Source organism: Diabrotica virgifera, chromosome 1, assembly GCF_917563875.1.
Source record: "Diabrotica virgifera virgifera chromosome 1, PGI_DIABVI_V3a".
NCBI classification, from domain to species: Eukaryota; Metazoa; Arthropoda; class Insecta; order Coleoptera; family Chrysomelidae; genus Diabrotica; species Diabrotica virgifera.
Genome location: NC_065443.1, coordinates 117817684 through 117845411, shown reverse-complemented (window position 1 = coordinate 117845411; position 27728 = coordinate 117817684). Strand labels below are relative to the sequence as shown.

Sequence of the window (27728 nt, the reverse complement as noted above, 5' to 3'; positions counted from 1 at the left end):
ACATAATATATTATACCGGGTGTCCACCTATATTTTCCCCCATTTTAACTGCCTATAACTTCTAAACGGCTCAAGATAGAAATATGCGGTTTTCGCTGAAATGTTTTATTTAAGTAAAAGTTTTGTCTGAATGGATTGAATTTTTTATATCTCTTTCAAACACGAAAATAAAAATGGCTGATCTTTAAAAAAAGCGTTGTTGACTTTTTTTTAATGGAACACCCAGTATATTTTTTTGAAAATTGAAAGAAACGTCATTCACCTATCCAGTGATATAAAGTTTTTCAAAATCGCTTGTCAAATCACTGAGTAATTAATTTTTAAAATTAGAGGTGCAACGTGGATATCACATAGGTACCTAAATACCATAACGAAGCAATTGATTTAATGTTATGTGATTTCCACATTGCATCTCTAATTTTAAAAATTAATTGCTCAGTCATTTGACAACCGATTTTAAAATTTTTTATATCGCTGGATAGGTAAATGACCGTTTTTTTAAAGTTATAAAAAAATATACTGGGTGTTTTAATGAAAAAAGTCAACAACGTTTTTTTTAGTAAATCCGCCATTTTTTATTTAAAAGCGATATAAAAAATGGGCATTTACCTAAAGATTTAAAAAAACGGTCATTTATATATAGCATATCTATCCAGCGATATAATTTTTTTTAAAATCGGTTGTCAAGTGACTGAGCAATTAATTTTTAAAATGAGAGATGCGATGTGGAAATCACATAACATAGTATCAATTTGCTTAGTTATGTTATTTAGGTATGCGATATCCACGTTGCACCTCTCATTTTAAAAATTAATTACTCAGTGATTTGACAACCAATTTTGAAAAACTTTATACAGCTGGATAGGTGAATCACCTTTCTTTAAAATTGCAAAAAAATATACTGGGTGTTCCATTAAAAAAAAGGCAACAACGTTTTTTTCAAAGATCCGCCATTTTTATTTTCGTGTTTGAAAGCGATATAAAAAATTCAATCCATTCAGACAAAACTTTTACTAAAATAAGTCATTTCAGCGAAAACCGCATATTTCTATCTTGAGCCGTTTAGAAGTTATAGGCAGTTAAAATGGGGGAAAATATAAGTGGACACCCGGTATATGGGTTATATACAGGGTTAAATTTTGAAATTATAAAGTATGGAAATCACGTATGAAACAAAAATTGTGTGTGTATTTATTTTAAAAAATTATAAAAAAATACTTGGACACGTTAACTTTTAAATTCAAATGGACGTTTTATAAATATAAATTTAAATATACAGGGTGATTCACGCAAATATATCATAGTACATGATCTTTAGTTTTAATAAATCACCCTGTATATTTTTATATTCTTAGAAGCTAACAAGCTCACCTCAAAAAAGTGTATTATGTAGGGTCTATTATGAATAATACTAGGTAAAATATTGAAATAATAATTGTTTATATTTAAATTGAAACAAGTAATTGGACTTCGTAAGTCCTATGTTTTCACCCAAAGTAATCGAAAGTAGAACTGGAAGTCGATATTTGAACTCTTCGTGTAACTTTGCGTCGATTGATAGACGATTTTACTAATTTTGTTTAAACATTGTTTAAACAGAAATTACTCAAAACCGGAACTAAAAATTTAAACTCAACTTTTCAATACGCTTCGATTGATGTATTACATGTACTATTTTTGCGACTATAATGGCACTTCTGGTTAGAACTCTTTAACCGAAAATAATATAAAAACCAAAATTTTATATTTGTTCTCATCTTGCTAATGTACGTGGAATGATATATCGCTTATACTATTTCGGTGACTTTTAAACAGTACTTACGGTTGCAACTCTAAAATCGGAAGTCCGATGTGAAATTTCTCCCTTGCGTCATAAGCTTTCATTCGACACCTCATTTGTCATTCTATCTGTATTAATAACGGAGGAGTTGTATTCGCGAATGGAAATACAGACGGACAGACAATCATGAAACCGGAAGTATATATTTGTTCTCGTCTTTCGAAGGCGCGTCGAATAATAAATAATATATCACTTGTACTATTCCGGTGACATTAAAACAGTACTTCTGGTCGCATTTCTAAAACCGGAAGTCCTACATCAAATTTCTCACATTTAGCACCATCCTTGGATTATAAGTTTTCATTCGACACCTCAATTGTCATTCTACCTTGTATAGTGACGGAGGACTTATATTTGAGATGACGGATAGATGGACAGACAGTTTAGGTCAAATTTCTCACCTTTATTACCATCCTTGGATTATAAGCTTTTATTTGACACCTCATTTGTCATTCTACCTGGTATAATGAAGTAGGAGTTATATTCGCGGTCGGATGGACAGACGGACAGACAGCCTAGGTCAAATTTCTCACCTTTAGTACCATCCTTGGATTATAAGTTTCATTTGACACCTCATTTGTCATTCTAGCTAGTATAATGACGGAGGAGTTGTGTTTACAGACAGACAGACAGACAGACAGACGGACGTGCATAATTTAAAGTTTTTACATTTTTACCAGGAATTTCATGGCTATAATAAAAAAAATTCCATAAATATTCATACATTAAATTAACTTACCAATAGGAATAGTGTCTGGTAAACAAGTGATATGTTCGAACAACCAAACAACTATCAGTAACCGCATACTTCTATTTTCTTAGGCTGTCATCTGTAAGAAGAAATAATTATTAGTAGAAACTAGAATATAGAAATTTTTTATAGAAAAACATTTTTGAAAGTACCTACAGGCCCGGTCCCAGGGGTGGGCGAACTGGGCGGCTGCCCAGGGCGGTAAATTTAGGGGCGGCAAATTTTAGAGGACAGCCGATTTTTGAGATTGAAGAAATAATAAATTATGTTTGCAATATTATAAAAAATCAATATTATGAACAAGAGCGGCAAAAATTCAACTGTAAAAACGAGAATTAAATAAGTGAAACAATAACAATAATTGCAAGGTTCATTCGACGGTAAATCGACAACACCGCCTTCTTCTTCATCGCATAAGAATAGTGGGATCAGAACTACCCCTCATCTCATCACACCTCCCTACCAGAATTGTTTTTATGATTCAAACAGAGGTTCAGGTGCAGTAGCACCGACTGATAACTGATATTTGTTGACTCGCGCTTTTTGTAGCCTGTTACCAAATTTCCATAGATCATAGATGTACAGTTCACAATTTTATTGTGTGTTTGTATTTCGTTTAATTGTATAGGCTTGTAGGTAGCTTTTATTTTACTGTGTTTAGTATTTAAATCAATTGAAACGTTTATTTGAAAAACAACACATGTCCATTTTTCGCAAATTCGATTTATGTATTCTTCTCATAGAATAGTAGTTTCTTTATCCATCTGACACATTCAACTGTGTAAAAATCTCAGATGTCCGAAGTAAACTGTGGGCGAACTGGGCGGCCGCCCAGGGCGGTTAATTTTAGGGGCGGCAAATTTTAGAGGACAGCCGATTTTTGAGATTGAAGAAATAATAAATTATGTTTGCAATATTATAAAAAATCAATATTATGAACAAGAGCGGCAAAAATTCAACTGTAAAAACGAGAATTAAATAAGTGAAACAATAACAATAATTGCAAGGTTCATTCGACGGTAAATCGACAACACCGCCTTCTTCTTCATCGCATAAGAATAGTGGGATCAGAACTACCCCTCATCTCATCACACCTCCCTACCAGAATTGTTTTTATGATTCAAACAGAGGTTCAGGTGCAGTAGCACCGACTGATAACTGATATTTGTTGACTCGCGCTTTTTGTAGCCTGTTACCAAATTTCCATTAGATCATAGATGTACAGTTCACAATTTTATTGTGTGTTTGTATTTCGTTTAATTGTATAGGCTTGTAGGTAGCTTTTATTTTACTGTGTTTAGTATTTAAATCAATTGAAATGTTTATTTGAAAAACAACACATGTCCATTTTTCGCAAATTCGATTTATGTATTCTTCTCATAGAATAGTAGTTTCTTTATCCATCTGACACATTCAACTGTGTAAAAATCTCAGATGTCCGAAGTAAACTACATAGAACATAAGTATAAAAACAACTGATGTCTGGTAAGTTTTTCTTGATTTCCAAAATTTTAATTTTTGGACAAGTATTGTTTTTCAAATAAACGCTTCAATAATTGTTGTACAGCGTAGTTCCTGTACCGGTATGTGCCAGGATACCATTCAGTGTTTAGTGTTATTAAAAATAATTGGGTAAGTGCAATAATGGATGGTAGGAAACGTCTTTCTGGCAGTCAATACAGCAAAATGAGAGCAGATTGAAACAAAAAGGCTTAAAATTTCCATAGGTAACTTTCTAAAACCGTTACACACTGATGGTTACAATATTGCTCAACCTAGCCAACATAGAGCTACTACCGCAGTCACAGCGATAGTTGGTATAACTAGCAATTAGACAAGAATCGGTTAAAACCATAGACAAAGAAACACGAAACGTTCTAAATTCAGAAACTTGTCATTGGACATTCAGACTTATTTCATCTACTGTTTCATCACAACAATGGTAATGTTGAACATGTTGAGCTCTTTGGAAAATTTGATTATAAGAACACATTAGGAGAACAACGAATGGTAGTAACAAGCAGCATCACTACTTGGGAAAACGTATTCAAAACGAAATTATTTAACCCTACATGACCAAATCAAAAACAAAATTTTAAACTTTTTGAAGGCAACAAAGTATTATAGGACAATTTTAGATTGTACATCTGATATTTCTGAGGTGGAAGAGATGACTATTGTTGTAGGTACGTTTTGTCGATTTATGTTCCTGTTCAGAAAGTATTAAAATTACAGAACATTTTCTTGGATTTGTGCCTGTACTAGAAACCACTGGTTTGGGACTTACAGAAGTTATTTTGCAAAAACTGAGTGAGCTCTGAATACCTTTGGAGGATATGAGAGGGCAAGGATATGATAATGGGATAAACATGAAAGTGAAGAATTTGGGAGTTCAAAACAGAATTTTGAAAATGAATCCTAGAGCATTTTTTGTCCCATGTTCTAGCCATTTACTCAACTTAGTCGTGAACGATGCTGCTAAAGCCTCACAGTTTGCAGTTTCTGTCTTTTCCTTAGTGACAAAAATTTACAACTTTCTCTCAGCATCTATTCATCGTTGGTCTATACTGAAAAATCATATTTCTAGCCTAACATTAAAACCTTTGTCCGAAACTAGATGGGAAAGTAGAATTGATGCAATTACTCCCATCAGATACCAAATTGAAGAAACCTACGATGCTCTTGTAGAGATCACTGTCAATAAAAACAACGATAAAATTGTTTCTCATGAGGCAAGCTGTTTGGCAAATCAAATCTGTGATTTTACTTTTCTTTGCTCTGTGGTAATAAGACAGGGCATTTTACTTCACATCAACGTAGTCAACAAATCACTGCAGAGTACTGACATGGGAGTGTATCAAGCTGTCAATTTATTAGAAAAAAAAATGGAAATCAATTTTAAGTCTCTCAGAAGCTACCATCAAAATTAGAAATTGAGAACCCAAAAATCGGAGACACAGTAATAGCAAAAAAAGAGGAAAGTGAAAAAACTATTTGGCCATGAGGCTGAAGATGAAAGTATGGACCTAGATTCAGAGACACGATATAATTATTTTAGAATCTAGAATTTAGATCTATTTAGAAATTATAGACACAACCGTTAATGCATTAAGTGATAGATTTCAGCAAATTGAGAGCCATGGTGAAATTTTTGAGATTTTGGGTATACCAAGGACGGGGGGGGGGGGGGCAGCGGTCGCCGATCTTGCCCAGGGCGGCAAAATGCCTAGGGCCGGGCCTGAGTACCTACCTAAACCTAAGTTAGTGAAATCAAAGTCAGTCTCTTTAGTAAATTTTGAGTATTCATTATACGTATGCCGATAATTATCATGATTAATGATCATGTATTTTACGTTATCAAATGCTTTTTTATAATTGATAAAACAGAAAAAACATTATTTTTTTATCTAGACCATTCTGTATCGATATTTGCTTACTGAAGATGATCTCTCTGGTGTCAGTTTTATTTTTGAAACCAAATTGACTCCACTGATGTGTGTAGCTTTCTCAAAAAATTAATGTAATGAGTTTAATAATGAATATGAATAAGCAAAAATACAAAAAAAAAACAATGATAAATACAGACGATCCCAGACGTATGACTCTAAATAGTCTAAATGACAATGAAATAGTTTCATTCAAGAATATATCTACCTAGGCCAAATTCTGAAACATGCCAAAGAGAACCAAAGTACTTAATTCACTAGAAGAGTAATACTGGCATGGACAGGATTTGGAAAACTTAGTTGGATACTTAAAAACCGTAAAATACGTCCATACTTGAGGAGCAAAGTGTTCACATCCTTCCTATAATGAAATATGAATGTCAAATCTAGACTCCACCCAGGCATTTATGAATAAATTAGCCACAGCAGAAAGTCAGATCGAAAACAAATGTCGACATTACAACCAAAATTGCTAATAGTCTGGGCTGATTATCGGAGAATAGGCCATTTTTGGGAAAAGTTATTTACCAGCAATATTATTGCTGGAATCGAAGCTTATGATTATATATATTAATAATATAAGTATGCAAAGTCCTCAGATAGTGTGCTACTTTTTTTATTAACAAAATGGCCCCCCAAATCGTGTTTTTTTCAATTCTTGCTCCATAACTCCGAACATTTTAACCTTACACTAACAACACCCTAATAAAAATTCACCGAAATTAAATTCTGCATAAAGAGATCTTTTTCCCGATATGCTCCGATGAAAATTTTCCTAGGAAAATGCGGGTTTTCCTAACAAAATCTTTAAATTTCAAATAAAGTTTTAGATAAGTAATTATATACCAATAATTAAATAACTCGGTGACATAAAAGCTATCTTGGTTTAGATTATAGTTTCAGAAGCCGGTAAAAATTAAACGAATATTTTAGCAACAATTCAATTGTTAATTAATAATTTACGGTCGCAATAATAACCAAAATAATTATGATACACTGATAAAACTTTGAAATCTTATAAAGATGAGATGCCTATTTAACATTTTGTCGGCAAAATAAAAATTTTTAATTTTTTTGAATAATCTTTAAATGTTTAAAAAAATAGTTATAAACAAATTAATGTTTCTCAGAAAGTTTTTATTATATTCTAATTTTAAGAAGTAACTAAAATGTTTATTTCAAAGATCTTGAAAATGAATGCTTTAAAACTTTTTTCCAACCATTTGCAAAAAAGTTATGAAACAACAAAATAAACATACGATTACTACGTTGTTTATACTTTTTTAAATTCTTTCAAAGCGTAAAAGTGAGTTTAAAGTACAAGCTAATTACTTACAAAAAATATCGATTATTAGTTTAATGGTTATATTTTAATTAAAGATTATAAATATTTTTTTTGTAATTTACACACGCGAAAGTAGACTAATACAGTACCGTAGCTATGTATTATGTATTATACCCGTCCACATACACAACTCGCGCGAGTTTAAAGCGTGTCAGTCGCTTCGAGTTAACATCTCCGGCTCTGTATCAAGCCTACTTTCGCGCTAAAAATTACAAAAAAAAACATTTTTAATCTTTGAATAAAATATAACCATTGAACTGATGTTTGATATTTTTTGAGAGTAATTAGTTTGTACCATAAACTCACTTTTAAGCTTTGAAACAATTAAAACAAATTATAAACAACGCAATAATCGTATGTTTATTTTCTGTTTCATAACTTTTTTGCAAACGGTTGGAAAAAATTTTTAAAGCATTCATTTTCAAGACCTTTGAAATACGCATTTTAAGTATTTTTTTTTTTAATTATAATATAATAAACAATTTCTGAATAATTATTTTTTTTAACATTTAAAGATTATGCAAAAAAATGAAAAATTTATATTTTGTCAACCAAATATTAAATAGGCATCACATCGTTATAATCTTTCTAAGTTTGATCAATGTCTCATGATTATTTTGGTTGTTATTGCGACTGTAAATTGTTAATTAACAATTGAATTGTTGCTAAAATATTCGTTTAATTTTCACCGGCTTCTGCAGTTATAATCTATACCAAGAAAGCTTTTATTCCACCAAGTTATTTAATTATTGATAAATAATTACTTGCCCAAAAAATTTATTTGGAAATTCGAGATTTTGTTGGGAAAACCCACATTTTCCGAGGTAAATTTTCGTCGGAGCAAATCGGGAAAAACATGCCTCTATGTAGAATTAAATTTTTGTGAATTTTTATTTGAGTGTTTTTGGTGTAAAGTTAAAATCTTCGGAGTTATAGACTAATAATTGAAAAAACACGATTTGGGAGCGCCATTTTGTTAATAAAAAAAGTAACACACTATCTCTTGACTTTGCATACCTTTATTATTATTATATAGGATCATAATATTTAATTCCAGCAATAAAATTGCTGATAAATAACCCTTTTTTGTACTTTACTAATTAGACCAGCGTATTATAACTATTTTTTTTTTCAAAATTTAAAGATTATGCAAAAAAACGAAAAATTTATATATTGTCGATAAAATATTAAATAACCATCTCATCTTTATAATATTTATAAGTTTGATCAATGTATCATGATTATTTTGGTTATTATTGCGGTCGTAAATTGTTAATTAACAATTGAATTGTTACTAAAATATTCGCTTAATTTTCACCGGCTTCTGGAATTACAATCTATACCAAGTAAGCTTTGATGTCACTAAGTTATTTACTTATTGATTAATAATTACTTACCTAAAACTTTATTTGAAAATTAGATATTTTGTTGGGAAAACCCGCATTTTCCGAGGAAAATTTTCGTCGGAGCAAATCGGAAAAAACATATCTCTATGCAGAATTTAATTGCAGTGAATTTATATTGGAGTGTTTTTGTTGTAAAGTTAAAATGTTCGGAGTTATAGAGCAATAATTGAAAAAAATACGATTTGTCGGCGCCATTTTATTTATAAAAAAAGTAGCAGACTATCTGCGGACTTTGCATACCTATATTATTAATATATAGGATCTTATAATTCGATTCCAGCAATAAAATTGCTGGTAAATAAGTTTTCCATGAATTTTGCTAATTAGCCCAGAGTAAAACACAAATAAAGCTTCGCAAGTCACACTGCTATACAAAGTGACTAACGTTGGAACGCAACAATATAACCTTAGAGACATTATAAAGGTATAACACCTAGAGCAGCGGTTCCCAAACTGTGGTTCATATACCACTGGTGGTACATATCTATCATCATTTGCGGTTGTACTTCTTCTTCTTCACGTGCTATATCAGAATTATCCGACGTTGGCGATTACCACTGCGAAGGCTTCTCGAGCTTCTACAATATGGAATAATTGTCCTGCATTTGATATCTGAGTCCAATCACGAATGTTTTTTAACCAAGAAACTTGTTTTCTTCCTACACCTCTACGGCCTCTATTTTGCCTTTAAGGATCAGTTATAATATTTTATATCGACTTCCCCTCACTATATGTCCCAGATAAGACATTTTTCGATGTTTAACAGTCTTTAGCAATTCTCTATCATTATTGACCCTCCTTAGTACCTACTTCTTCATTAGTTTTCCTTGCTGTCCAAGGTATCTTCAGCATTCGTCTATGAATCCACATTTCCAATGCTTCAATTTTGTTCATTATCGATACTTTCAGTCATTGCTATTCTACGTTTTATTTCTATGTCTGGATCTAGTTGGTCCGTTATCACAGTTCCCAAATATGTCATTTTGTGAACTTTCTCAACTTGGACTTCGTTTAATTGAAGCTTTGCATCGGGATGTGAGTCACGAATAAACACTAAAAATTTGGTTTTGTTTGAGTTTATTTTAATGCCCATTTCCTCTCCTACCTCGTGAATACGATCAAGCAGAATTTGGACACCTTCAATATTATCTGACAGAATTACTGTATCGTCTGCATATCTAACCACATTAAGTAGTTCCCCGTTGATTTTTATTCCATATGGCTGTGTCTCAAGTGCCTTTTTAAATAACTGGTCCGAGTAAATATTAAACAATGTTGGCGACAAAATGCACCCTTGTCTGATTCCTCGTTGTATGGAGATTTCATCGGTGTAGTTGTCTCCAAGTTTTACGATAGCAGTTTGATTCCAGTATAAATTTTTAATGACACGAATATCCTTGTCATCTATTCCGATATTTTTCAGTATTTGCATTAATTTTACATGCTGTACTTTATCGAATGCCTTTTCGAAGTCCACGAAACATGCAAATACATCTTTTCTTTGGTCACGGCATTTTTGTAATAGGATGTTAAGCGCAAAAAGTGCCTCCATGGTTCCCATAGCATTTCTAAAACCAAATTGGGTATCTTCGAAATCTTCTTCGCATGTAGTGGTACACAAAACGCAAAAACAGCCAAAATCAGTACCACTATTATAGTTAATTAGGTTACCTAGCTAGATAAGTATTTCAGTTAGGTGGTACCAAAGATAATAAAAAGTATTTTATGGAACATGATTCAAGAAGATTGAGAACCACTGACCTAGAGTAAATAATGGGCAGATGGCATTAAGAAAATAACAGAAACAAATTGGAAGTGTGTTGCTCAGGATATAAATCGATGGAAGGGGTAGTTGGGAGGAGTCTAGGTCAAAAAATGTACGATACGGGGCTAAGAATAAGAAGAAAATAAAAATACAGAACACATCCATTTAAAAAAGCACCTTGTTTCCAGATTGTTTGTCAACCCTGTGTACATAACGAATACCACAATAACTACCTTTGAAACTAAATAATAAAATACTAGAATTGAAACGTTGGAATGTTGGTATGTAAATTGAATTAAAAAATCGCTATATATTTTAATTAGAGCTGTAGAAGTTATATTAACTTTTTAAATTATAAAACAAAGCTTGGTATTCTGTATTGTAGGTTTTAGAAAGAGATATTTAAAATGTTGCTGATGACTGTTATTTTTCAAATATTTTTATTCTGTTACGCTGATTCAAAATTTGATATTGATTATTCAGAATCACTTACGAATCAATCATCTCTAAATAAATGCTTGGCAGTTCATCTCAGCAATCAATTTTTTAAAAGTATAACTTTTATATATGAAAATACATTTGAGTTTTTCCAATTAAGACAATCTATGTGGAAAGAAGTGCTGGGTCACCAAAAACATACTTATGTGATCATATCGTCGAGCAAACAAATTTTGTTTTTTGAAAACCAACTCAAAGATTTTGATAATTTAATTATCGAATTTACAGTATTAAAAAAATTGAAAAAAACTATTTTAAACATGAAGCGATTTCCTTTCTGGAACATAAGAGCGAACGTTTTAGTCTTTTCTACTGAAGTGGTCAAACACCCCAGAGAAATTGCAGATAAAATATTTCAGCTACTTTTAGAAGAGGGTATCATAAGAATTCGAGTGCTGTTACTTGATCAACATGATTTAAATCGTTTTAAAGTTTATCACTATTCCCTTTTTAAAACCGATGCTTTTTCTAATTCAGTATTAGAGTATTCTTGTAAAAACGGCAAAAATTCAAAAACACATGTGTGGCATGAAATATCTGATATACTGAGAGAGAGGCTCACAATCCAAACAAAGTTCCAGCCAAGCCCGCCATTTGTAATAATGGAAAATAACACTATAAATCCTGATAATCCTGGAATAGAAATGCTTCTTATGAATACTTTAGCTAAACAGTTAAAACTGAAATTCAATCATACCCCAATCCGCCACACATCTGGCATCTCTACAGGTAGATCTGTTTTCCGCACAGGCAACGTTTTTCTCAACGGAACAACAACCGAAGAATTTGCAGAACTTTCTGAAAAGAAAATTGATATAATCTTTGGCAGTGCTTTTCAAACTTATGAAAGAATGTTGGTATTTGCTTCTAGCAACTCTTTTTACCAACACCAGCTTGTGTGGTGCGTTCCTAGACAAGAGGATCAGCAGAGCACACCAACGATACAAAAAGAAGTGTTGATTTTACTGCTATTATGTTTTTTAATATTAACATTACTAATATGGTTGGTAAATCGTAGACAGAAGTATCGTATAAAGTTTGGAGACTTTTTACCACACATAATTTATTCTTCGGTGTCGATTTTTTTCTCCGTATCTATCACAAAACAACCAAAAACTGCTTTTTTAAGATATTTATTAGCTTTACTAATTCTTTTTTCTTTTCTTTGTGATAACATTTTCACCAGCAGCATCACCAGTTTTTTGATAAGCAAAAAATCGAAATTAAAATACGATACCATGAAAGAAATATATGACCATAATTTAAAAACTTTTTACACAACGAACAAATTTTTTGCAGAAATTGAAGTTCAAGGCATTCCAAAGGAACTCATTGAACAAAGAAAAATAAGATGTCTTGATTATATTGATTGTTTAAATCATGTAGCTCAAGGAGATTCAGCCTTTTTAACTCTAAAAATTTTTACCGAATATTACGCCCCCAAAATAGATATATCTGCTATTTATTGTTTTGATTTTCTAAATAGCATCCCCATCGGGCTTATAACGAATAAGGAGTTTTTATTTTTGGAAAATTTCAACAACAAAATTCAAGACATTATATCTGCCGGTTTAATACAAAAATGGACAACAGATCTTATTACAGTACCAGATTGGACATTCTTATCTAAAGAACGGCGCTTGTCAATTGGAGATTTTACATACCTATTTCAGATGTCTCTTTGTGGATATTTGCTTTCGTTCTTAGTATTTTTGTATGAGATTGGATTATTTTCAAAATTATTTAATTCAATTCTGCGCATTAGAATTGAAGTCTCTCTCCGAGATTAGGAAGAAATTATAGAAGCTTTAATACCCTTCCTGCACCAGATGTCTTCCACCCTAGTTCCCAACATCAGAGTTCTTTTGGTCCAGGAAAACATAGTATTCTTCTCTAAAGGTACATTTCAAAACCATCGATGTGAATTTCTTGTGAGAGATTACAGAAAGAAAAAATATTAAATTTTTACATTTTTTTTCATAACTTTTTATCACAACTTTACACAATAAAACTATTTTATATACTTGGCTTGGTCTTTGTAACTATGTCACTATGTCCGGAAATTTTGTAATCCATTTTAAAAATACTTTTAGGCTATCTAGGCACCTGAAATTTTTAGAATATCTCAGAACTAGCTAACAATGAAATATTTAATTGCTATTATATGGATAAATCGATTTTTTTTTAATTTCAAACTATTTTAAAAATGTGATTAATGCAATGACATTCAGATTCCATTTTAATGTACGTCAATAAATCGATATAAACAAATTGATGGTGGCTCAGTGGTAAAGCATTAGACTGCAGATCGAGAGGTCCCTAGTTCGAACCCGGCTTTACGTATCTTTTTTTAAATTTTTTTAATAAATAATTAGTTAATAAAGTTAATATTCTAAAAACTCATATGTCATAATTATTGTATAAAAATAATATATAAACCATTTTAAATATTTTCTTTGATTTATATGAGTTTATTGGGTCCTATAAAATAATGAAATAGTTATTTTCCTAACTAGTGCGGAAAGTGATACTTTCACGCACGAGACTGCCGTTGACCCGAACGACGCGACAGCGGAGTTTGGGCAAGGAGTCGAGTGCGGGGAAGACACTTTCCGCATGAGTTAGGATTAATATTTTTTCTATGGCCGTACGTTTGGAAAAAAGCCACAAAAAATAGAGTCAATGCCATTTTTATTTAGAAGTGAAAATACACAAATTAATTCTTTGACAAGGTTGTCAAACCCAAACTTTCAATATAATGGGTTACCACGACGACGATATTGGTTTCCATGACGACAATTTAAAACCATTGTAATTGTCTACTGATTTTACTTTTAAATATGTCAAAATAATTTTATTTCATCGAATTGTCGCATTAATTTCATTAAAACATTAACACAATAAGATACATTTGAAATAAATTAGTAAATAATGTCTAAATATTAGTTTATTGCATGTATTATAGTATATTATAATGCCATATTAAAAGGTATTCTACTTTCCCGCACGCCGTGTGGGAAAGTGCAACTTTCGGAAACAAAATGCGTGCGCGAAAATGGTTGTTTTGGCACTACCGTAGAAAAACATTTTTTTCTACAAGCGTGCAAAAATGTCTAATTTCGCGCACGCATTTTAGTTTAGAAAGTTTTACTTTTCCGCACGCGTCTTACTTTTCCGTCGTGTTACTTTTCCGCACGCGGTTTTTACTTTTCCGCATGCGTGTTAATTTAGATATGTTAATATGGCCTTCAAATAATTATAATACATGCAATAAACTAATATTTAGATAATATTTACTAATTTATTTCAAATATATCGTATTGTGTTCCTGTTTTAATGAAATTAACGCGACAATTCGATGAAATAAAATTATTTTGACATAATATTCGAAAGTCAAATCGGTAGACAATAACAGTCGTTTTGAATCATCGTCATGGAAACCAAGATCTTCGTCATGCTAACTAATTATATTGAAAATTTGGTTTTGGTAACCTTGTCAAAGAATTAATTTGTGTATGTATTTTCATATTAATTAAATTAATTGATTAAGATTTGGTAATTTTTTAAAGACTCTTAGAAAAAATATTGTTCCTAACTCTTGCAGAAAGTCTCTTTTCCGCACTCGACTGCTTGCCGAACTCCCGCTTCGCGTCATTCGGCAAACTGCAGTCGCGTGCGGAAAAGAATGTCTTTCTGCACTTGTTAGAAAAATAACTATATTATAAAAAGTTTTGTATAAAAGTGTAATTATTTCACATGAAGTAGGTTGAAAATGATACAATTTCACCATTTTGTAATACTACTGCAGCTATCATCTGAAGATGTTAGCGAGATGTAACGAAATATAAATAAATATAAGAGCATATTTTAACTTTTATTATTCAGGTGATAACCCAATGAACCACACCCTTGACATTTATATTTTAAGCCGTTATTTTACCTTTTTTGACATGTCATCATAATTTCCGTAAATAAATTTCTGTCTATAATAATAATATTTTAAAAATAAATATGTATATTAATTATTTTTAATTTATAATCTCAGCTTCTACTAGGCTATTGATTATGTTCAAAATAAGAGAGCTAAAAGGAACTACAACGTTAACGGGATTTAGTTGTGCCATATGGTCAATGGACCTCTAAATTTGAAAAAACCGCGGAGTGCTACCATTTAAATCGGTGCGTTTTTGAGAAAGGAATGAATTAGTCCCTAGGCACAGGGCGAATTAGGGTGAGTTCTATGCACTTTTGGTGCAAACACGTCTACATAAGATTGTTCTAGGTTAAATTTACTATCTAAATATCACATGCTAAAGTGAAAAATGTTATTTTTTACAAAAATATATTCAAAAGAAAAGCAAGAAAAAAACACGAAAGATAGCAATTTTGTTTTTTGCCCCCTAACTGTTTTCCTCTGGGATATAGTTATAGGCGTTTCTTCAGGGAAAAATAACTTCCATTCTTTCTCTTTAAAATTATGTTTAGTGGAAGTCTCTAGGATTTATAGTTTTCGAAATAAAATTTTTAAAGTTCGCCACTCACAGCATTTTTGAGCCATTTTCCCCATTATTTCACAAACATTGTTCTGTAACTTTTTTCTACGCATTTCTAGGTATATGCAATGCAACATTTAGTAGAAAAAGAAATCAATTACCTTAAAAATGGTCTATAGTTTATTGTACCGGGTGTCCACTTATATTTCCCCCATTTTAACTGCCTATAACTTCTAAACGGCTTAAGATAGAAATATGCGGTTTTCACTTAAATATTTTATTTTAGTAAGAGTTTTGTCTGAATGGATGGAATTTTTCATATCGCTTTCAAATAGGTATGGTAAATACGAAATAAAAAATGGCGGATTTTTGAAAAAAACTTTGTTGACTTTTTTTTAATGAAACATCCAGTATATTCTTTTGTAAATTGAAAGAAAGGTCATTCACCTATCTAGCGATATAAAGTTTTTCAAAATCGGTTGTCAAATCACTGAGTAATTAATTTTTAAAATGAGAGGTGCAACGTGGATATCACATATTTAGGTATGTGATTTCCACATTGCATCTCTCATTTTAAAAATTAATTTCTCAGTCATTTGATAATCGATTTTAAAAAATTTTATATCGCTGGATAGATAAATGATCGTTTTTTTAAGTTTTTAGGTAAATGACTATTTTTTATATCGCTTTTAAATAAAAAATGGCGGATTTTTGAAAAAAAAACGTTAAATTTTTTTATTAAAACACCCAGTATATTTTTTGTGTCTTGAAAAAACAGTCATTTACCTATCCAGCGATATAAATTTTTTTAAAATCGGTTGCCAAATGACTGAGCAATTAATTTTTAAACTGAGAGATGCAATGTGGAAATCACATAACATAATATCATTTTGCTCAGTTATGTTATTTATGTGATATCCACGTTGCACCCCTCATTTTAAAAATTAATTACTCAGTGATTTGACAACCGATTTCAAAAAACTTTATATCGCTGGATAGGCGAATGATCTTTCTTTCAATTTACAAAAAAATATACTGGGTGTTCCATTAAAAAAAAGTCAACAAAGTTTTTTTCAAAAATCCGCCATTTTTTATTTCGTATTTGAAAGCGATATAAAAAATTCAATCCATTCAGACAAAACTTTTACTAAAATAAAACATTTCAGCGAAAACCGCATATTTCTATATTGAACCGTTTAGAAGTTATAGGCAGTTAAAATGGGGGAAAATATAAGTGGACACCCGGTATAAGATTATACGGCTCTTTTTAAGCAAGTTATGCTTTTTCAAGTTTTTATACTTTTAATGATTTTTAATATTTTTAATGATAATTTCCATTATGACTTTTTTTCTTGTACATTTAGGTATATACGTTGGGGAATAAAAAAGCTTATTTTCTTTAATTTAAAATGTTGTATTGCAAAAAATTCTAGGACTATCTTTAAACAAGATATCCGTAGGATATCCAAGAGTATTCGCAATTTGAGAAAAATTTTAATTTTTTTTTAATTTGAAGAATATAATTGCATATTCCAACATAATTTTTAATTCCAAATAACTTTTCTTAATAACACTTTTCGATATTGCGAAATATAAAGGTACTTTACCCTTGAGCGAAATTCATATTTTTTACATTCCTTGTACACTATTGATAAAATTTTAGGTTTTAGTTTTAGACTATGCAGAGAGAATGACTATGCATTTTATAAAGAATATGTTTTTTTCATAAAGTTAATAATAAAAATGTTTTGCATATGGTTCCAACTTAGTGGGACCTATTGCATGTATATATGCCACATTTTGAAAAAGCATATCTTCTTTAAAAATGCTCCAAGAATTTTTTGCAATACACCATTTTAAAGTAAAGAAAAAAGCTTTCTTTTTTATTGTACAATATATTATATACCTAAATATACATTAAAAAAGCTATAATGAGAAATTTAAAAATAATCATAAAATTTATCAAAAATAATTAAAAGTATAAAATTTTGAACAACCATATCTGGCTTAAAACTAGTCATACGTCCTTCTACAATAGACCATTTTAAAGGTAATTGACTTAAAGGTAAAATGGGCCAAAATCGCTTTGAGTGATGAAAATTGAGAAATCATATTTAGGAAACTATAAATCACAGACACTTTTACTAAACGCCGTTTTGAAGAGGAAGGATGGAAGTTTTTTTTCTATGAAGCAACGCCTATACCTATATCCCAGAGGAAAAAAGTTATGGGGCAAAAAACAAAATTGCTATCTTTCGTGCTTTTTTCTTGCTTTTCTTTTGAATATATTTTTGTAAATAAAATAATTTTGACCTTAACATATGATGCTTCGATAGTAAATTTAACCTAGGACAATTTTTCTGTAGACGAGTTTGCACCAAAAGTGCATAGAACTTACCCTAATTCGCCCTGTGCCTAGGGACTAATTCACCCCTTTCTCAAAAACGCACGCCTTTAAATGGTAGCACTCCACGGGTTTTTATATTTAGAGGTCCATTGACTACATGAAACAATAAAACCCCGTTAACGTTGTAGTTTCTTTCTAAAATACATAATCAATAGCCTATACTGCTTATGGAGTATGGTGCAAATGTTTGAAATAAATTCGTTATTTCGCAAGCCGGTGACTTTAGGGGAAAATTCCCCAGAACAGTTCGATTTTTATTTTTAAATTATGACTTTTTGCCATTATATCATACTAGTGACGTAATCCATCTGGGCGTGATGACGTAATCGATGACTTTTTTGAACGAAGATAGGTGTCGTGTGCTGTCTCATTTAAAAGGTTATTCAATCCTCTATTCTGTGATATAAACATTAACATAATTATTTATACAGGGTGTCCAAAATATTTTTTAATTAAATTAATAAACACAAAAAGGAGAGTGTGAAATTTTAAAATAAATAACATTTTACTGCTGTCAGAAAAAAAAATAAAAATGTTTATGTGACAAATAAATATTGCCTTTTGGTAGGTGAGTGGCACCTTTAACACTGAATTTAAGCGAAAAACAATGTTTATTTGTCAAATGAACATGTTTGTCTGTTTTCTAACAGCAGTAAAATGTATTTGGAATTAGATAAATTACACATATTCTTCTTTTTGTATCTAACAATTTAATTTAAAAGGAATTATTTTGGACAAACTATATAAATAATTGTGTTAATGTTTTTATTACTAAATATAGAATTAAATAACCTTTCAATTGAGCTGGTACACGACTCCTATTCTCATTTAAAACAATAATCGATTACTTCATGACTCCCAGATGGATGACGTCACCTGTTATTAAACTAGGAGGAGTAAACTCAGAAGACAGATTCACACCCAATAATGTCAGTAAAAAAATCATCAAATAAATCTTCTTTTTTATTTGGTCATGTGGTATTTCGACGGTAATCCATAAATATTATATTGTTTTTTATAACTTTTATTATAACTGTTTTTTTATATAAAAGCAGACTAAAAACCTAAAAATTGAAGGAATAACTCAGAAAACACAAAAAATTGCCGATATAAATTAATACTATGAAATGCCAGTAGTGACAAAATTTCATAAGAGTGAAGTAAATTTGCCTGAGGTTGGATCAATTACAAACAAGCAATATGGCGCGGTCAATTTGAATTAGGTACTCCTCCTAGTTTAAAAACAGATTATAGTAACATATTTATGCCAAAAAATCATAATTTAAAAATAAAAATTAATCAAAAATCCCTGTTTCGGATTTTTTTCCTTAAAGTCGCCAGCTTACGAATTAATTTATTCCAAACATTTGTACCATACTATATACTAGGACCACGATAAATTAATATATGGACATTGTGGCAAAGGTCGGCCATAAACAAATAATTCATCACACCGTTTTCCCCTATGCCCGTTAGAAACTCCCGAATATGCGGCACAGAATTCAAAGCAGATAAATGAAAACTACCGGGATCCGTGCCTTATCTGGATTTAATGAGGACTGGTACGTCCAACGTGATGTATAGTGAGCGCTATAGAGGTTTTGTGCCATTTCTGCTGTTTATTTAAACCAACACCGAGCAATTTGTCTCTTCACCAGCCTCGTTTAAGGTGTTTACCTAAAGTAGGATTGTAATTACTGCGCCATGTCGTTGTTCCTAGGGATTTTCTTGGCTCTACGAAGAATCTAGTTTGACTTTAATGACCACACTTTATATATAAGATTAATTAATGACTGCCAAGTAACAGGCTGCTATGTAGTAGATTAGAGCTCCTTTGTCTTGTTGTTACTAGAAACTTTAGACTTTATGTATAATCGTAAAAGAAATATCCCAGGGAGCAAATTTTAACTCGGGTGAGTATAAAATTGAAGTTTTTTGAAGTTTTTTTATTGTGTACACAAGAAACACAGGTACAGAAATATTTCCTTTGTTCAGATAAAATTATAGAATAACTTCATTGTATGTAATTTTGTGGCCGTTTGCCAAAACTGATATGTCCACTTTTTGTGATTTGGACTTTTTTATACCAGTTAATAGTGTGTGATTATAATATGCTCCATCTGCCCAAAGTAGATATGTCAAGTGTACTGTGAAATGTAGTTTACACTCCATGTTTAAATCTGGGTATGTCCACATGACCAAACCAATGTTTGCCAAAAGCTGATATGTACCCTTGTCAGTTGTAAGTCATAAAACATTGCGCATGCCAAAAGCAGATATGTACACTTGAAGTGGATTTATCATATTTTGGCAGACTTTTTTTGTATATTTCTTGAACTTATCTTGTTTCTTTAAGAGTAGTATTTTTTTATTTTGTATCAAAATTTTGTTTTAAAAATGTTTAACTATATTATGTTGGCAATTTTTTTATTTGGGAATTATACATTATACAGGGTGTTTCTAAATAAGTATGATAAACTGTAAGGAGTAATTCCACATAAAAAATAAGTACAGTTTTCTAGATAAACATATGTCCGCAAATGCTTCGTTGCCGAGATACGGGGTGTTGAAATTTTTTTTCAAACTGCCAATTTATTTATTACTCCAACACCGGTTGAGCTATGACAATGAAATTTCGTAAGTTTTAAGCAGTAGTTACTTCATATTTTTTTACATACAAATCAGAGTTTTTTATTCATCATTGCCGCGCCTACCAGTAATGGTCTAAATTTTTTAAAGAACAAATTTTACGCCACTGAGATATTCCAAATTAAAAATTATTTTTAAATTCCTTGGTTAATTTATAAACGTCTTAGCGCTTATTTTTCATTTTTTCATTAGGTAATACATTACCAAGAACTATCTAATACAATAATACTAAACTAGAAAAAATTACAGAAAATAACACTAATAAGATTTCAACTAGGCGAAAAGCTACAACATATGTTCAAAATGACCTTCTTCATTGGTGGCAGAAGAATTTTGTATTCATCATTGGCGCGCGTATGGGTATTAGTCTGAATTTCTTTTTAAGAAAAAAATTGTATGCCAATGAGATATGTCAAATTAAAAATATTTTTTGAATTTCTCTTATAATTTGTGACAAAAATATATCTTGCCTTTTTTCAAATGACGCGCCGTTTTTATACAAAAAAAAAATAATACATCTTAACGCTTACAAAATATTCGAGGTAAGTTTTCATAATGCATAGAAACTTATTTCAAATACATTGTAAACATTGTTAAGATGTTTAATTTTTTGCATAAAAACGGCGCATTATATGAAAAAAAAGAAGAAAGACTTTTTATCGTAAATTGAACCACGAATTGAAAAATGATTTTTAATTTGGAATATCTCAGTGGCGTATTATTATTTTCATTACCAAAATTCAGACCATTACCCATACGCGCGCCAATAGTGAATAGAAAATTGTTAGTTGAGTGTCAAAAAATGCGCAATAACTACCTCTTAAAACACACCAAATTTTATTACAATGTTGCCAGTAGTTTATTTAAAAAAATGTTAAAAACTGATATGTGCACTTAGATCCGTAAATTTTTTGCATTTTGCAAAATTAACAGAAAATGTTTATGAAATTTGTAGCTAGGCTATATGTAAAAAAATTAAACTCAAAACCAAATATGATATTTCTAAACCTGTGGACGTCTTAGAAATTTGAATTTGCTCTCCTGAAAAGTAGCAAAAATGGACATATCAGCTATTGGCAAACGACCACCCAATTATTAGTGAAACTATTTACCTACTATACATATAAATAAGGAATAAGTAAATGAAAATATATATATTATTTAAACTTATACTAATACAACGTTACGTGCAAAAGAGTCTTAAAATTTCACAATGGATATCCATTTTCTATGCTACTGTTACAGAACTTAGTTAATGATCAAAAGATGATTTAACACGTAAATATTCATAGTAGTTCATAATTTTCAATTATATTAAGTCACTGCACTGGCGATAACGTTATATGTGATGCCGGAAGAAAACAAATAATAAATAACAAATAGAATAGTAATCAGTTTTTTATTTGAAAATGTCATATCTCTCTTGAGCTCATTTTAGAGATACTGTGCAGAATTAAACTTAATAATTTTGAAAATAATCCAATTTCATACAAAAATACTAAGAACGAAAGTAAGTATCCACAAAGAACCATCTGAAATAAATATGTAAAATCTCCAATTGACAAGCGACGTTTTTGAGATGACAGTGTCCAATCTGGTACTGTAGTAAGATCTCTCGTCCATTTGTGTATCAACCCAGCAGCTACAATGTCTTGAATTTTTTTGTTGAACTTTTCCAAAAATAAAAACTCCTTATTCGTTATTAGTCCGATGGGTATGCTATTTAGAAAGTCGAAACAATAAATAGAGGAGATATCTACACTGGGAGCGAAATATTGGGTAAAAATTTTTAGAGTTAAAAAGGCTGAATCTCCTTGAGCTACATGCTTTAAACAATTGACGAAATCATGACATATTATTTTTCGTTTCTCAATGAGTTCCTTTGGAATTCCGTCAATTTCAACTTGTGTAAAAAATTTTTTCGTTGTGTAAAAAGTCGTTAAATTATGGTCATAGATTTTTTTCATGGTGTCGTATTTTAATTTAGATTTTTTGCTTATTAAAAAACTGGTGATGCTGCTGGTAAAAATGTTATTACAAAGAAAAGAAAAAAGAATTAGTAAAGCTATCAAATATCTTAAAAAAGCTGTTTTTGGTTGTTTTGTGATGGATACGGCGAAAAAAATCGACACCGAGGAATAAATTATGTTCTGTAAAAAGTCTCGAAACTTCCTAGAATGCTTCTGTCGACTATTTACTAACCATATTAACAATATTAATAGTAAAAAACATAATAGGAACAACATCAATACTTCTTTTTGTATTGTTGGTGTGGTTTGCTGATCCACTTTTCTAGGAACGCACCACACAAGCTGGTGTTGGTAAAAAGAGTAGCTAGAAGCAAAGACCAACATTCTTTCATATGTTTGAAAGTAATTACCAAAAAGTATATCAATTTTTTTTCCATAGAGTTCCGCAAATTCTCTAGTTGGTGTCCCGTTGAGTAAAACGTTGCCTGTGGGAATAGATGTACTCGTAGAGATGACCGATGTGTGGCTGATTGAGCTATGATTGAATTTCAGTTTTAACTGTTCAGCTAAAGTATTCATAAGAAGCATTTCTATTCCAGGATTTTCAGGATTTACAGTGTTATTTTCCACGATTACAAATGGAGGGCTTGGCTGAAACCTTGTTTGTATCATGAACCTCTCTCTGATTGCATCAGAAATTTCATGCCGGACAAACGTTTTATAATTTTTACCATTTTTACACGAATACTCCAATAATGCAGTAGAAAAAGCATCGGTTTTATAGTGAGTTTGGAAAAAGTAGTAGTAATAAACTTTAATACGATTTAAATGTTTTTCATCTATTAACAACACTCTAATCTTTATGATACCCTCTTCTAAAAGTAGCTCAAATATTTTATCGGCAACTTCTACAGGATGTTTGACGGCTTCGGTAGAGAAGACTAAAAAATCCGTTCCTATGTTCCAGATAGGTAATCGCTTGATGTTTAGAATAGTTTTTCTTAATTCTTTTAAAACTGTAAACTCTATAACTAGATTATCAAAATCCTTAAGCTGGTTTTCAAAAAACAAATTTTTTTTGGTCGATGAGATGATCACATAAGTATGTTTTTGATTATCCAGTAATTCTTTCCACAAGGATTGTCTTAACTGGAAAAACTTAAATGGATTTTCATATATAAAAGTTATGCTTCTAAAAAATTTATTGCTGAGATGAACTGCCAAGCATTTATTTAGAGATGATTGATTCGTGAGTGATTCTGAATAATCAATGTTCAATTTCGAATCAGCGTAAGAGAATAACAATATTTCAAAAATAACAGCCACCACAAACATTTTTAATAATTCTTCCTTGGATATACAAGTAAGAATACTGAGCTGTGTTCTATCATTTAAAAAGTTAATAGAGCTTTTAAAGCTGTAATTAAATACGAAATGATTATATAACTCCATTTACATTCCAGCATTCCAATAATAGTATTTTATTATTTAGTTCAACGGTAATTTTTGTTGTATTCGTTATATACACAGGGTTGACAAAAAGTCTGAAAACAAGGTGCATTTTTGATGTTATATTTCTTTAGACCCAATTGGGAGTGAATTTGTATTATCCTGTCCGCATGCGCACACAGACAGTATGCCAATTCGTTGCTAAATCTTTCAAGTTATTTATGTATCAGAGCAAAACAGGTGTGGAAAGAATATATTAGTGTTTTTAGTAAATATATTTATTATAATTTTGTGTCTTTGGATTTGTCTTCCTTGTAAGAGAATAAGTATTATTAAAACGTTTTTATATTTATACTTCCCTTCGTCCATTTGGTACCGTGATTTGTCATTATGTCCGAGAAACCACATAAATAGTGAGGTCGTGGCTCATTGGTAGAGCATTCGACTACAGATCAAGAGGTCCTGGGTTCAAATGCGGACAATTGCTATTCTTTTTTTTTAATTTTTGTTGTTGTTTTAATAAAAATTTTTGGAAAATGGTTAGTATTAAAATTAGTTTAATATTTAAATAAAATAAAAATAGACTGTTTAAAATATATATATTTCGTTGAAATCATATAATAGAAGTATAACTTCTTACGTGCGTGCAAAGTACACACCCACATTTTTTTAATCGATAATTTCTGTATCTTTATTCTTCTTCTTGTGTTAGCCTTCTATAGTCCACTTTTAGACCTAGGCTTCTCCAAACTCCTTAAATTAATCTCTATCCTGAGTAACACACTTCCAATTTGTTTCAGTTATTTTTTTTAATGTTAGCTACCCATCTCATCTGTGGTCTTTCTCTTGGGGTCTTATTCTCTAGCTCATTCGAGATATATCAACCGTGAGAAATATCGAACAAAAATGTCGCACGCAGGTGCTCTATCCTTCGATATTGTATCCTTAAGCGCTTCTCGACATTATTTTTGACATCTCGATTGATGGCATGAACGTCGTAGAATACTTTTTTTTGAACAACCAATAGAATTGCTTAATGACGAGGATTTGTCTTGGAGTCTTGACTGTCACAGTGACCAGTGTTTGTGTTTATGCAAATACTTCGAGATACAGATAATTGGCTTACAGCTGTATATAGATATATATATAAAGGGTTGTCTACAGCTAATGCCGTTTCCCTTCCGTCAGCCAGGACTTCCATTTTTTTCGATCTTCCCAGTCTCCGTCTTCCAATCCTTTCTTAGACATGGCTTCGTCGACTTCATTTTTCCAAGATCTTCTAGGTCGTCCTCTTCTTCTCGTTCCTCTTGGGCTCCATTCTGCAACCTTGTTTATCCAAGTGTTTTCTGCTCTGCGTACGTGGCCGTACAATTTCAGTCTTCTCTCGTCTATATATTGCAGGGCATCTTTTTCCACTTGCATTCTTCTCCTTATCTCCTCATTTGTTATTCTGTCTCTTCTGGTGAGACCACAGCATCTTCTCCAGTATTCCATTTCGGTTGCCAGAATGCTTTTTTGGGTTTTTTTGTTTATGACCCAAATTTCTGCGGCATATGTCAGGATGCTTCTTACTATTGTTTGGTATATCATTCTTTTTGTTTTTCCCTTGATGTTTTTATTCCAGATTACATTATGGAGTTGTCTGATGCAAGATCTTGTTTGTCCCAATCTACTTTTTATTTCTGCTTCTCTTGTTCCGCTTTTCGACATTATAAAGCCCAAATATTTAAAATTCTGCGTTCCTTTTATTTCAACTTGTTCTTCTACTTCTAAGTTTTTTACGTCTTCTTCCGATATTACTAAGTATTCCGTTTTCTTCATATTTATTTCCAGGCCCACCTTTTTGTATTCCTCTTTTAGTTTTCTTACCATGTAACTGATATCCTCTTCATCTTGAGCCATCACCACCTGATCGTCTGCGAAACACAATGTGTAGAGATAATCGTCCCTTATCGGTATTCCCATACCCCTACACTTTGTCTTCCAAGTTGTTAGTGCGTGTTCTAAAAATATTTTAAATAGAGTCGGTGACGTTGGGCATCCCTGTAGTAATCCTTTTGTTGTTTTGAAGTTAGCAGCTACCTTGTTTCCGATTTTTATATTTACTTCATTTCCACTGTACATGTTTTTGATTGCTTGTGTTAGGTTAGGTGGTATCCCTATTTTAGTCATTGCTTTGTACAGTTCTTTCCTTGGCACGGTGTCGTATGCCTTCCTAAGGTCTATAAACGCCATGTGTACATCTTTGTTCTTAGCTCTTTTTTTCTCTATTGTCTGTTGTATTGTATGGATATGATCTAGACATGATTTCCCTGCTGTAAAACCTGCTTGTTCTTCTCCGATTTTACCTTCTATATTTTTCTCTATTTTGTTCCTGAGGATCCTGCCATACAGTCTTCCCATTGTAGCGACGACGCTTATCCCCCTGTAATTTTCGCAATCTTTTTTGTTACCTTTTTTGTATATCGATGTAATGTAGGCTTCCTGCCATTGTTTAGGGATGTCCTCTCCATTTATTGCTTTTCCATGATTCGGCATATCATTCTTCTTAATTTCTGTGTTCCGTATTTGATTAGTTCCGCCACAATTCCTCCTGGTCCTCCAGCTTTATTGTTCTTCATGTATATAGATTTCAGCCGATATCAACTTAACTTTTTGTGGCTTAAATCGAAAGCATTTAGTCTAGAACAAAACTGACGTGGAGGTTGATCAGCGGCAATTCCTGTCTCTTCAACTACTTCGATCGCCGCTACCATAGCTAATTCATTAAAATTGGTCATATTTATTACAAAATCATTCAAAAAGCAAGAAAATAAACAGCTTTTCCGTTCTACTTCAACCTTAAATACACAGCTGTTATAGTATATTAAGTATGGAGAACGGTAAGGGTTTTATACCGATCGAAGACAATTGTTTGGAGGAGCGGAGCGACGACTCCAATTATTGTCTGAGATCGGTTACCCTTAACGTTCGACATGCTTATAACGTTTTTTGCACGATTGATACCATTATAAATTATAAAATTAAACATTTTCGTCATATTGACTAGTTTCATTCATTTTATCAAGATAGATACTTTGGTTGTTAGGTAGTAACTAGTATAGGGTGCATAACAACAATGGAGAATTGAGTTTTTATTTAGTTGTCAATAATTTTAAGTACAATTTTGTTTATTATAAATTAAAATATGAGCGAAAGTGAATTTGAAGAAATTGAACGGGCTTGGGAAGAAGGGTGTTCCGCAATTATTCCCGAAAAATCCAAAATCCGTTATCAAAATACCTACCAAAGTTTTAAAAAATGGTGCGAAGGCAAGAATTTAAGAATCGAAGAAAAGACTCTATTGGCTTTCGTTCGGTAAAATTTCGTTCAAAGACATATGCAGTTGAAAGCTCCTGGAAGCCTCTGGGCAGAATATTCAGTGAATAAATCCACCGTTTTTCTTTATGATGGCATTGATATTTCCAAGTTTTCAACTTTGATCGCGTATTTGAAGAGAAAAAATGTTGGCTATAGGCCTAAGAAAGCGAGCATTTTTACACGGGAGCAATTTGAAAAATTTCTGATGGAAGCACGGATGAAGAATTTCTAGTTCACAAGGTAATATAAGCTAGTTTAGGTAAAAGAAATACTCTAATGAAGATTTTTTCATAATTTGTAGGTCACAATGATATTGGGAATATCTGGTGCCTGTAGAAGAGAAGAATTA

General features: G+C 31.4%; 1 protein-coding gene across 2 annotated transcripts in view; it reads right to left on the bottom strand.

Annotated features, from left to right (window-relative positions):
• Window positions 1-27728, bottom strand: part of LOC114349529 (glutamate receptor ionotropic, kainate 2) — a 599640-nt gene that overhangs the window by 507478 nt on the left and 64434 nt on the right. For both annotated transcript variants that reach the window (XM_050643108.1, XM_050643113.1), the window contains exon 2: window positions 2580-2670. In XM_050643108.1, coding sequence (XP_050499065.1) covers window positions 2580-2646 — 67 coding nt within the window. In that variant the 5' untranslated portion in view covers window positions 2647-2670. The remainder of the gene's footprint in view (window positions 1-2579; window positions 2671-27728) is intronic.